The sequence below is a fragment of the Trichosurus vulpecula genome, chromosome 9 (genome assembly GCF_011100635.1).
Source record: "Trichosurus vulpecula isolate mTriVul1 chromosome 9, mTriVul1.pri, whole genome shotgun sequence".
NCBI classification, from domain to species: Eukaryota; Metazoa; Chordata; class Mammalia; order Diprotodontia; family Phalangeridae; genus Trichosurus; species Trichosurus vulpecula.
The window spans coordinates 126,193,454-126,206,624 of record NC_050581.1 but is presented as its reverse complement, the minus strand read 5'-3'; the positions used below and the strand labels follow the sequence as shown (position 1 = coordinate 126,206,624).

At 37.2% G+C, this 13,171-nt stretch overlaps 1 protein-coding gene across 1 annotated transcript; it reads left to right on the top strand.

Moving 5' to 3' along the window:
• The first annotated feature begins 382 nt into the window (after positions 1-382).
• LOC118830885 (coiled-coil domain-containing protein 201-like) lies at positions 383-11,308 on the top strand. Its single transcript, XM_036737955.1, has 3 exons — positions 383-476; positions 9,562-10,026; positions 11,170-11,308. The coding sequence occupies exons 1-3, from the start codon at positions 459-461 to the stop codon at positions 11,284-11,286; spliced, it is 600 nt and encodes a 199-aa protein (XP_036593850.1). The 5' UTR covers positions 383-458; the 3' UTR covers positions 11,287-11,308.
• Positions 11,309-13,171: the final 1,863 nt, after the last annotated feature.

Genomic DNA, 13,171 nt, shown 5'->3' with positions numbered 1-13,171 from the left:
TTTTCTTAAGAAAAAAAGCAGAAAAATCTTGCAATGAGTACCTGGACTGATAAGATTTTGAGCCGAATGGGACCTCTGAGGTCAGCAAATCCTAGCCCATCATTTTACAAATGAAGAAACTGAGACCCAGAGAATGGATGTGACTTGTTTTTCATCAGCAAGAATACCGAACTTTGAACGCAGACGGAATCCAACACATCATATTGAGCATGGCAGAAAGCAGGTATGGAAAATGTCTATTTGAAATTTGAGATGAGAAGATTCCTCAAAAAGGCCCACCTGTAGCCCAGATTGGCTGCTTTGCTGGCTATCTGGTTATTGCAAACAGGTGAGGGGTCTGTGGATGTGCTCCTGTTTTCACGAGGAAAGTGTGAAGCAGCACACAGATTTACTGTCTCTTCAGGGAGGGGCTGAGAATTTACTCAAGCAAGTCAACCTAGGGAGTGTGAGAAAAAAGAATGGATTTGAAAGGAGCGGTGAGTTATTGTGGTTTGTTTGTTTGTTTGTTTTAGCAGGAGGCCAGTAGATAGTAGGGGTGGGAGGTGGGCAGAAAGGAGGAAGATTAAAAGAAGCCTGCTGAGGTTGGAGGACTGACTGACAGCTAAGGGGATTGTCTTATTTCATATGCTGAAACCCTTCAGGCTTATGAGTGAATTTCATCTCTAATAATCCACTGAGCTCTCTGCCAATAGTTTGAATTTACCTTAGAATGAGCAATTTATAAGCGGAATGGACTAAAATTTAAGATATGAAGTGTTGTAGGTTAGCTCTCTGCAAAGTCTTAGAAAAAAATTGCTAGGTTGAGATTTGACTTCAAAGTATGAATGATACACCTCCCTCGCAAGGGACTTCCTACCTGACTCTTCTAACTCCTACAGACATAGCCCTGGGAAAAACCAACGGAGATTAGTTAGCTGATCTCCTGACTTGACCATCAATCTGTAAAGAGCTCCTCCTTCACTTTCTGCCCTCAGTGCACAACAGTCTTGAGTGTTGATGCTCACCTATGTGGTCAGCTCTTCTTACATAGTCTGAGCCCACAATCCTGTATTCTGGTGGGTCATCGGTGATAGGCATTAACCTTCTACTCAATGTGTGAATAAGTGAAGTTAGTCCTTGTTTGTTGGTTGGAAAAGGAAATCTCATCCTCCTAGAATCTCTTGAAGGAGAATTGGGTCTGACTACAAGGGGGAGATTTGAGTCTAATATGAAAAAAATATATAATGTAAGTTGAGCCCTAGGAATATGGTGAGGTAGGGTGGTGATGGTACTTGAGACATTGGCCTTGACATCAGCAAAACCTGGGTTCGGAGGCAGCTAGGTGGTGCAAAGAGTAAAGCACAGGCCCTGGAGTCAGGAGGACTTGAGTTCAAATGCGGCCTCAGACACTTGACACATTTACTAGCTGTGTGACCTTAGGCAAGTCACTTAACCCCAATTGCCCTGCCCAACAACAATAACAAAAAAAAACCCTGGGTTCAAATTCTGCCTCTGAATCTTACTAGCTGCGTGACCAGGTGCAAGTCCCTTAAACTCTCAATGTCCGCAGGTAAGTTAATGATGAACTACTAAACTGCATCACTGGAGGGAGTTTCTCCACTGATGAAATCACAGGTCCTTCCTACCTTGTACATTCACTAAGCAATGTTGCAGGTAATGTCTGTACAATATGTGTCGTTCTCCTTACTGGATTGTAAATTCCATCTGGGCAGGGAACTTCTCTTTTTTAAACTGTGAACTACCTCCAGGCCTAGCACAGCAGGCACTTCAGACATGTTTGTAAAAGGAATTAACTAATTAACAAGTATTTACAAAGCAATGGTACATCCCTGGTGCACAGTCCAACCCAGAGGTTTCTTTAGTGTGCCCAAACTCTCTGCACTCACAGAGGTCAACAACAGTTTTGAAACATAATCTTGTGGTTGCCTGGAATATTTAAAAGTAAGGTGAGTTACCCAAAAACACCCAGCTATTTTGTGTCACTATATAAATATAAATGTATGTATGTTTACACGTATACATATTTATACATATATACATTTACACACAGTCAAAATAGTGACTGGACATATGATTTAATATAGATTAATTCTCAGTGAGGAAACTCCATGATGATCAGCATTTACTCTTCAGCTTATAATTTTAGAGTTACTTGAGACACTGAGAAGTTAGGTGAATTATCTAGGATTACACATCTAGTATAAGTCAGAAGCAAAACTCGAACCCAGGTGTTACTGGCCTGTGTGTGTACATGCATGCGCACTTTGGCACAAACGGTTTAAACTGAGAATTACCTGTACAGTTAAATTTCATAATTGAATTAGATGCTGAGGGCAAAAGAGGGGTAGTCTTTCAATGGAGCTTTAAGTATAAAATACAAAGAATCCATCTTAGATTTGAGATCTAAGTTCTATCCTCCACCTCATTTCATCACTTGAATATATCTTCCCCTGCGATCCTCTTTTTCACTCCTACCTAAGAATTCCAGTTCATTTGTTCTCTCTTCTTTCCCAGTCTGGCTCCCAGTTTCATCATTCAACCAAAACTTCTCTCTCCTATACTCGTTGGCCCCCCACCTACTCTTTGTGTACAATACACATGTACATTTATATATTATATGTATCTAATTATTTACATGTTGCATCCCCTATTCGAATTTAAGTTTCTTGAAGGCAGGGGCTGATTTTTACCTTTCTTTATATCCCCGGCATTTAGCACAGGGGGTCTTACTGCATAGAAAAAATCCAATATAAATAACTGACTGAAATATCTTAAACTTTCGGAAATCAAATAGCAACTACGGCCCCTAGAGAACCATTCATTAGTCTTCATGAGCATCATAAAAAAGCCTTTTTTAGTAACTCCCCAGGAGCCAAATGTCTGTAAGGGAAACAAGGAGAGGGACTTCATTCTCATAGGTCTTTTGATATTCTGAATTTTACTTAAGCAATCACTATGTTAATTGGTTAGTTATATGAATCTGGGCAACTAAAGCATCCTTCTTTGTATCTCCAATCTATTCCCAGGAAAATTTAAGACTCTGTACTTGGTTGCAGTGAGATTTTATATAAATATTCAACCATATTTTTACTCTCACATTAGATTACAAGTACAATTTCTTCAAAATTTTGTATTCTCCTATAAATGTCAGTGGTTTGTTATCTCTACACATTAAAATTTAGTTTGTGGTTTAGAATCTGCTTAATATTCTTTTCACTGAGAAAACTGAAATTTAGCTGAAAATCAACAAAACACTTTATTCATAGTTAAAGGATTTTGTAGAAGCCTGATCAATTTCCTAAAGCAGGAAGGAGAGATTAATATTCAAAGCCTTAAAATTTTCAATATGATATAGATAAGATAAAGAGGATTTTTTTGTAATATTTAAGCAGTTACCTGAATCAATAGATTACATGTAGAAGGATAATAACTAATTTTTTGTCTTCATTAAAATAATCTCAAAAATCCCTTTCAGCTCAAACCTATGACCCTAAGAGGCCAAACATTTGTGGTTCAAACTGCAATCCAGCACAGACTGATTTCTATCTAGATTCCAGGGAATCAGAACTCTTGTCCACTCTATTATTAAATAAGAGCCTTGAAAGGTCCAGTAATAACATTCTACACTGCTAGAGCATTTGCTACTTTTCAAAAAATTGGCATTGTAAAAATATGATCCTCATAGCCCTATCATAAAAGGTATTTTCATCTTATATATGTATAATTCTGTTCTAATCACCTAACCAATCATTTCTATAACCAGTGCCTAGCAACTTTTTAGAAACTTAACATGTTCAGATTTTCAGTGTTTATACCTATTTATCTTTTCCTCCACAGTAGGTCAAGAAATTTATAGATCATCTGGTCTCTTTTCCTCTTTTACAAAGGGAGAAACTGAGGCCAAGAGAGGTATTAATATGCCTAAAGCCATGTAGGTAGTATGTTATAGAGCCAGAATTTGAACCCTGGCCTTCTAATTCTCTCCACAAAAATATTGTTTTTTGACCTATTTTCTTCCTATCTCTAATCTGGATTTTTATCATTTATGATTTAGTATATGGCTATACACGGATGTTTAATTTTCAAAAATACTTAATTTAACCATGTTTACATAATTTAATGCAATCTTAAAAATACTTTGAGTGTCTGTCCCTTGAGTTTTGTAAAAGGCAGTTATGTTGAGTCAAAAATTTGCTTGTGTTTCCACCCATTGGCCCTAGATCTGACTTCCAGAGCAATACAAAGTAAGTCTATTTTCTCAGGCTCATGACAATCCTATTGGATGTTAGCCTTTTTCCCTGCCCCCCCATTTTCACTTTGTCATTCTAAGCACCCTCAAATCCTTTAGCAGAAATTCTTAAAGCACAGGTTTTAAGTTCCTCTTCCCACACTGGTCACCCTCCTCTGGATGTACTCTACTTTGTCAATATTTATATTAAAATGTGTCCCAGAACAGAATATTCCAGATGTTGTCTGACCTGGGAAGAGTATAGTGAAACTATTGTCAACTTCATTTTAGACGCTCCAATTTTATTAATATTGCCTAAGGTTATTATTAGCATTTTTTGCCTGGAATATCACAATGACTCATGCTCATCTTGCAGTCAATTACATCTTTTTATTTTCACAAGAATTTAAGCTAGGCACTTTCCAGCCTGCACTTCTACTATTTATTAACCTAGATGTGGGACTTTACAGCTATGGTTAAACTTCATTTCATTCCTCTTGTGAAATATAACACATCTGTAAAGCACTTAATACTGTGCCTGGAACGTAGGAAACACTTTACAAATGCTTATTCTATTCCTTTCCCTTTTTCCCCCTAAACTTTTCCTCTGATGTCTCACCCTAGATTGGGGGTGATGCTCAGTAGCTTCCAGCAAGCTAGAATTGCTTTGAGAATGGGTCTAACAGAATTAGAAGAGATCAAGCAATCTGTCTTCAACCAAGTCACTGATTATCTAGAGCTCTCATTGGCTGGTCCCTTCACTTCTTTCCTATGCTACTGAAGGCAGCAGACTAAAATGTCCTCAGTTGTTTGTTATGGAGGCATAGGGTATGTGTGGTCATACTTACTCTTCTTGGTGGGTTATACAGAGAATGTGCTGATATTCTCTGCTTGAGTAAAGCCAGCATGTGAAACTTCAGAGGCCTCCTTCTAGCAATGTGTGCCTAAGGAGCTTGTGCTCTACTGATGAGTCTTATAATTGCTTGGTAAGCTGAACTCTGGATATAAAAGAAGGGTATGTTGCTTCTAGTCTCTCTGCTCCTTGACTTTAAACAGAGGAGCTTTTGTGAGCTGTCCCCCAGAGTCAAATGGGGGAAGGGTGGCTGCCCTATATCCTACCCAGTTATGGTGGCTATAAGCAGATGGATACCACTATCTTACTGTATTTATTCTTTCATGGTCTAAGGAAAGCATGTATTCTAAGATGAAAGTGTCTATAGAAGAAGCAGCCATGTGCTCACATGATAACCACTGACCTCACATTTGACTCCTAGGAGACAGATCAAGATAGCCCCAAAAGAAAAGGGAGCAATGGAGGGGCAGGTTATCCCTTTGAATATCCTCTGAATTCTGGCTTTGCAATCATGGGATGCCTTTTCACTATGCAAACATCTCAGGCAGGTATGGCCAGTAGCAGACTTCTAAAGCTCCAAGAGATAGGCTTGAAGCAAATAGGGAATATTTGCACATGCTCTGGAAGACCCACCAGGAAGGGCAAATCTGAGCATGCTCCATATGTCTGTTACATGTAAAATGATGGGATTGGACTCAATGGTCTCTGAGGTTACATTTGATTTTAAATAGATGACCTCGTGCTCAGGTCATACCCCATTTACTGCCACTCCAACAGGTCTTGGGGAATTCAACAGAGAGAGACCATGAAACAAGAGACTTTCCTTTCTGAGCAAGTTATGTTGCTCATTCTTTAAGTAGTAACTTCTACTGTCTAAGTAATTTAGCCTGGAATGAACCCGTGTCATTTGCCCCTTTCACTATTCTTGTTTTTGCTTTTCAGAATAATGCATAAAGGATTTGTCTTTTTCTGGTACCATATTAATCATCTGATCTTTTAAAGCAAACATAGATCTCTTCTACCATCTAGGATATTTATAGCTACTTCCACTTTTATTCACTGAATCTGAGTTAGAAAGGCCAACTCTGAACAAGAATCCCATCTACTATGTTCGTAATAAGTGATATATTTAAAACCTCTAGTGCAGAAATTCCCAGAACCTCCCAAAGCTTCACATTCCACTCTGGATAAGTGGTTTTTATTGACCCTCTTTTCTTTTAACCAATTCTTCTATGGCCTGGTCCTGCTCAAGCTTCAGTGACTTTCTGTTGTCTCTAGAATAAAATACAAACGACTTTGACATCTTGAGCTCTTCATGTCTTGATCCAAGCTGTCTTTCCAGATCGATTTCATATCATTAGCCCTTCACAGGTTGTATATTCTAGCCAAACAACCTCTTTGTTCTGTGTATGAGACAGTCCATCTCTCAACTCTATGTCTTTATAAAGGCTGGCCCCCTCCCTAGATTTCCCTGGCTCTCTTCAAGACTTTGTTCTGGTGCCACCTTCTACACAAGGTTTTTCCTGATTCCATTTCCTGGTCTTACCTTATCCTCAAATTGCTTTGTTTTTACTTTGTCCCATATTTGTCCCCATGTACATATTGTATTTTTAACTCTAGAACATAGCATAGCACCTCACACACTTTTTATTGTTCTGAACCTTTGATTTGATTAATTAAAAAAACTGACTCTACAACTCAGTTGTCTGAGTCACTGAGAAATTAAGTGCCTTACTTAGTGTCACAAAGCTGGTATGTTTCAGACAGGACTTGAAACCAGGTCATCCAAACTCCAAGGCAAGCTCTGTATCCACTGTGCCATGCTATCTTGAACATATTAGCATCTTAATAAGTTCCTCTTGAATTATTTCAGCAACCTAGGAAATAATAGATCTGTGCCTGGTGACTTGACCTGATCGAGGACAATTAAGAGATCTTACTATTTATCTTCAGTATGAGCTTCCTAGTAGCCATTTTTATTCCAAACCAAAGATTATTCTCCTTGGCAAAGAACATAGAAACAAAACAGAAACATAAAGGTTCTACCTTCTCTATATTATTGGTTATTAACATCTCATCCATCCCAAGAAGTCCTATACCTTTTATAATGCTACCCTATTTTCCCAACATAGCTTAAACACACATACTCCTTTTTTGTTGTTCTTAAATTCTGCTGGCTTTGTCTCATTCTGAGTTTTAGTTCCAGGCATACACAGAGCATACGCAAGTGTCAGGTCTCCTATCTGAATAGTCAAGAAGCATTTCTTTCAACCTTATTGTCACTATCTTCCATTCTGTGTTATACTTTATTCTTTTTGATCTAAATAAGCCTAGGTTTTTTTATACTGATTGCCATATGTCATAATTTCCTGGGCCTTCACAATACTAGTTGCCCTTCTCTGGATACTCTTTAGTTTATACGTATCCTTCCTAAAAGAAGGCATCCATAATGGAGCATCATAATCTAGACAGGCTATGACCAGGATAGAGGATTGAGTCTCTTCTTACTGCCTTAATTCTCTTAGTGCAGCCTAAGATGTCACTGATCTTCTTGGATGCCTATCATACTTTTAGTGAACTATGGGCTTACAGTCCTAAAAATCCTGAGATGTCCAGCCGATGTATCTCCCATCTGGAACTTATGTTAATTTTTTTTTAAGAACCAAAGCGTGAGATTACCTTTGTAGCCATTAAAACCCATCTGAGTGAATTTCCTAAAAGTCAGGGTTTTAGAGGGCTCTGGAGGTGAATAGATCTAATGGCTCTGCATAAAAGGTTCATTGAAAATTCTATTCCTTTTAATAAGTCCTCCTTCTAGCAGCTCTACTGGACATTTCCGATATTGGAAAAAAATGGGAATGCTAAACATTTTAAGAAGGCCTTCATTTTTGTCCTGTCACCTTAACCTTGGGATAGAAGTAGAGACATCCCATATAGTCTGGGAGAATTCAAATTTGCCCCGTAGTATTATTTAATGTAATTCTTAGTCTTACTCTTAAAGTTCAATCCCCTGGGGTATTCTCAGCCTCTAAATCATGAAATGATGGTTCTTATATCACACATGTGATTCTTTTTGTTTGGGAAGTTTCCAAATGGTCTAGATTTAAAACATTAATTATTAGAATTATAAAGTATTCTTTGTGATCAAATATGAATAACTAGTTGGCAATAAAAAGTGAAGAAACTTGGATGAAGAAACCTTTTGTTCATTATTTTTAATAAAGAAAAAATAATGGAGTGCAGTATGCCTTTAAACCCCTAGGTATCTTTGTCAATGACTGTATTCCCCACCCCCATCTCCAAATTTACCCAGCTTAATCCCCATTCCTTTGTATATAGGCATGTGATGAGAAGTTACTTAGCCAATGAATATCTATCACTGTATTATGTTTTCAAAATAAAATGTGTTTTAACAAGGAAGCATGGATAGTGGACAGAACAATGAGTTTGAAATCCAAGTACTTGGCTTGAATTCTAAGTGGCTCTGATACTACTTATGTGATCAAATCACTTCATCTCTATGGTCCTCTGTTTTTTTCCATTTCTTAAATAAGAGCATTGGACAAGAAAAGGTGGGTCAGCAAAACTCTAGCCCATCTGGCCTTGCCTGCTTTTGTATACTCCAGCTAAGAATGTTTTTTTAATATTTTAAATAAAACAAAACTTTAAAATATAAGAACCATTTTTTGTTAGCTGGCCTAACAAATGACAGCTGGATTGTAACTCTAGGCATCATTCAAACTCTAAATCTTATGATTCACTTAAAATGCTGCTTCCTTATAAAGGCCTTTGAAGGCACAGTGATGATGGTGATAATTTTAAGCACTTTAACAAGTGACTGAACATAAAGGTCCTGTTTTCCTTCTGAGAGTTAATCATTTCTCCCGTAATTATTTTTGTTGAGGGTTGAATGGGGTAAGGTTAATTAATGTCCATCAAGTAAGGAGCCACGTTATCTACATATAAAGTTTTTGTTGTTGTTGTTGAGTCACATCTGACTCTGTGTGTGGTTTTCTTGGCAAAGATAATTGGAATAGTTTGCCATTTTCTTCTCCAGCTAATTTTATAGATGAGGCACTGAGGCAACTAGGATTAAATGACTTGCCTAGGGTATCATAGCTAGTAAGTGTCTGAGACCAGATTTGTACTGAGGAAGATGAGTCTTCCTGACTTCAGGCCCAGACTCTATCCACTGCATCACCAACCTGCCTGAAATATAAAGTTAGCCCTAGATATAATGAATAGCTCTTTTAGGGGCAAGAACCAGTTTAGTATATTAAATTGTTTCCTTATTGAGTGTTCCAACTCCTACTTGTTTGAGACAGATTCAATGAAGGAGATGACTGGGAATCAGATCAAGTTAAAGTATTAGATCCTTTCAATTCAAACAATTCTTACTTCCTAATTGATTTAAATACTATTAAGGGCTTGATGCTGCAGGTATTTTATAGAAAACAATCCCTGATGTTTTGCATTGTAGATGTTCGATTCAGGGCTATCCAAGGAAGAAAGTTCATCTTTAAAGTTCACTTCTTCAACCAGAAAATTAATAAAACATAGCACACCTGTGGATACCACACTATCTAAAAGCATGATTTCCATAGAAAGTATATCTTACCTAAAAGAAGCTGGAAGTGAAAAGGGAACTCCTGTGGGGTCTCCCCTGACCAAAACAGCATTTCTAGAATTTTCAACTCATCCAGAAACAAGAAGTCTTAAGACTATTGGCCAAAGGAAGAGACTCTCTACAGTATCTGCTTCTGAGGAATCTGATGCAGAAGTACAAAATAGTTTGAACCTCTCTTCAGCCAAGCAGGGCCATCAAATTCCTGATCCATCAACCAAGAAACAGAATGAGATGTCCTTCGGAAAATGGTGCTGTTATGGATTACCTGGAATAAAGGACCCTCCTAAAAGAAAAGGCCATTTGAAGAAGAGACGTGTGGTATGTAATGATTCCAAATATTCTTAGTTATAGCTATATCACTTATGGGTACTATGAAAATTTTTAATATTGGGATTGCATTTCCATTAGATATTAAAAGTCATTGACTTTCTTAGGCTTGTTTGGCTTAGGTTTCTTTCAAGTGTTAATTTTTTCCTACATAGGCAATCCCTGTTTATGACTATATGAATTTTATACCCCTTATGTAGTGAGACAAACCCCTTGTCTCTTTCCTGTAATTTCCCTTTACTCTCAACAATGCCATCCTTAAGCTTCTCTAGTGGCTAGCATTAAGGCCAGCCTCTCATTTCCTTTCCACTTTACTCCCCTCCATCCCTGCATCTAGCTCACCAAGGCTACTGTCATGGGACTTCGTACTCTCATATTTGTCCCTTCTGTTACTATGGTAAAGAAATGTCCTGTCATTAAAAATTGGGGATTATCTACATGGGGTCATCAAAAAGGGTTAAATTCTATTAGTTCCTAAGATCTAATTCATAGCAATTGAAAGGGTCTTTGATTTGAAGACCAAGAAATCTGGATATTCTATGTATCTCCTTCAAATGTCAAAGCAGTTTCCAAACTATTCATTATCAGAAGTGTGGTCAGAGTAGATAGCTGCCCCACACATCAATGGCAAGATTTTAGCCTAGATAGAACTCTAGTTTGATTCTCCAGGATTAGGTAGGGTTCATCTTATGTCTATAGGTTGGAACTGACAGTTCAGGGCCATCTCAAGAGCCTAGACATTCTAGGGAATATTGGATGCATTCCATGACTGAATTAATAGGTATTAAATTAGTCATATTTAAGACCTGGGCAAGAAATCAGGATGACAAGTAAAGTTTGATTTTCACTGAATGAGCCAATTTCTTGGTGGCCTTGCCATAGCTAGACAATGAGGAGAGTCACAACCTTATATTGATTGCTGTGGAATCCATTTGTTTCTATCGTAGAGTACAAGAATCTAGGAGACTGTATGTGAACTATCTGAAGGCAATTCCCCATTCTAAGAGATGTTCTGTATCTCTAAGAATGTCAAAGAAAGAGTTATACAGTTTATACATTTGGGATCTTTATCTTTCCTAAATTGGTCCCATATTTTATGGTACTATTTTATAGAAATTATTTTCTCTTAAACAGGCAAATGACTTGAGTCCATGGGAAATTCATCAACTCCAAAACATTGAAGAAGCCACACACCATGAATTAGTTGTTGAAGAAAGCCCTATAAGTGGATTCTCTTTGAAACTTCTATAACTTCTTCCTATATAAAGATTTCAAATAAATATTGTATTCTGTTGTGCCTAAATGAATAAGCCTCTTGTTTTGTTGTATAAAGCATACTTTTGATTATTGAGATTTATTGAATAAATTGGTTGAATGAATTCTTGAAATGTAGAAATCCTCAGATCTAAGTCTAGAAACATAGTGGTAATTCAGGTTTAATTAACATAGTACAATAAAAAAGATGATTGCACATGAAACTGCAAATCTATTACGTACAACTTGCTATTCCTTTTAAATATATAAAAGTTATCATGTAAATTTCTTTTTTTCTTCCCTCTTCCTCCCCTCTCCAAGTCCTAGAGAGGGCTACCAATAGACACAAACCAGTGTGTGTGTGTTTATGTAAAATTATTCTATATGTACTTCCATTTATCAATTCTTTTTCTGGATGCAGGTAGCATCTTTTCTATATGTCTTTTATTTTTAAGAGAAAGATATATAGATTAAGATTTGGGAGGGCAGGGGAGAAAATAAGGGAGGGACTCTTAGAGGGGTGGGTAAAATAAGGAATAGGAGGGTAAGTGAAGAAGATAAGGTAACCAAGAGAGTGTAAAAAGAGAGGCTGAGAAGTAAAAAAAAGTGGGTAAAAATAAGATGGAGAGAAATTGGCAAATAGTAGTTATAACTTTGAATGTGAATTGGATGTTTATAACAGTTTTCTTTGTGGAGGCAAAGAACTGGAAATTGCAGGGATGCCCATCAACTGGGGAATGGCTGAACAAACAGTGGTATGTGATTGTGAAGGAATACTACTGTGCTATAAGAAGTGATGAGCTCAACGATCTTAGAAAAACATGGAAAGATGTACAAAATAACGAAGAGTGAAATCAACAGAACCAAGAGAACACCATATATGCCAACAGCAATATTGTTTTAAGACACATAGACTCTTAAACACAAGGAAAAAAGGATGCAACAAGCTTAGATTCAGATTGTGTTAAATCTTCTCAATTCAAGTGTTTTGTGTAAGAGAAAATATTCTCTTATAAGAGGAATGCCTTACCCCTATTCTCTGAGTTACAAAATCTCCCAAAACTCTTGCATCCATTTATAAATAATGCTGGCACTGCTGAGCAAAGCCTGAGCTCTGAATTATCCAGATGTTGAACGGAATGGAATTCTTTTCCAGTGATAACTTTCCCAAAGTGGTAGTTTAGAGTAAGGTCTCAAGGTGGAGTTGTATGAGATGATACATGAGGGGGAGGAACCAACCAACCAGAAGATGGGCCACATCTTGTTCTCACTGCAGTATGTTTTCTTCTGGTCTCCTAGTTACCCTAAGGACAGCATCATTGTAGAATTCAAATATGCAATAATGGTGCCCCATGGGCAAAAATGTAATTTATCAGGAAGTAACCTTTTCACTTTAGAGATATGATTACAACATTTTCCAGTAGAATTCTCTATACTAATCATATCTGATGGAATCATAGGAGCTAGAGTTCAAAAAAAAACTTTAGAAGTTATTCAATCCAACTTGTTAATTTTACAGAATGGAGGCCCAGATAAGTTAAGGAATTTGCCCAATGACATAGAAAACAACAGAGTCAAGCTTCTAACTTAGGGCCTTTGACTGAATCTGGTGCCATTGTACAAAATTTAGAGGAAATCTACATTATTGTGTTTCTCTGTTGGGCACTAAGAAAAGTTATTAAAGTTTCTCAAACATCCATCCTACTTTATGGGGATTTCAGCAATTAGATAAGGCAGTTTCAAAATTTCTGGAATTGTGCTGTGTGAATTGGTCCAGAACTGTAATAGTTAGAAAAGATATGTCAGGTCATTAAATTTAACTTCTTGTTTGTGTGGAACATGTAATGAATCATCTTAAGTTCTCCTGACTAAGAACATGACT

What these genes read in the sequence shown, in the direction of transcription:
- LOC118830885 (XM_036737955.1), top strand. An exon ending in ATTTGAAGAAGAGACGTGTG is followed by an intron (nt 10,027 to 11,169) that starts GTATGTAATGAT and finishes TCTCTTAAACAG; the next exon opens with GCAAATGACTTGAGTCCATG.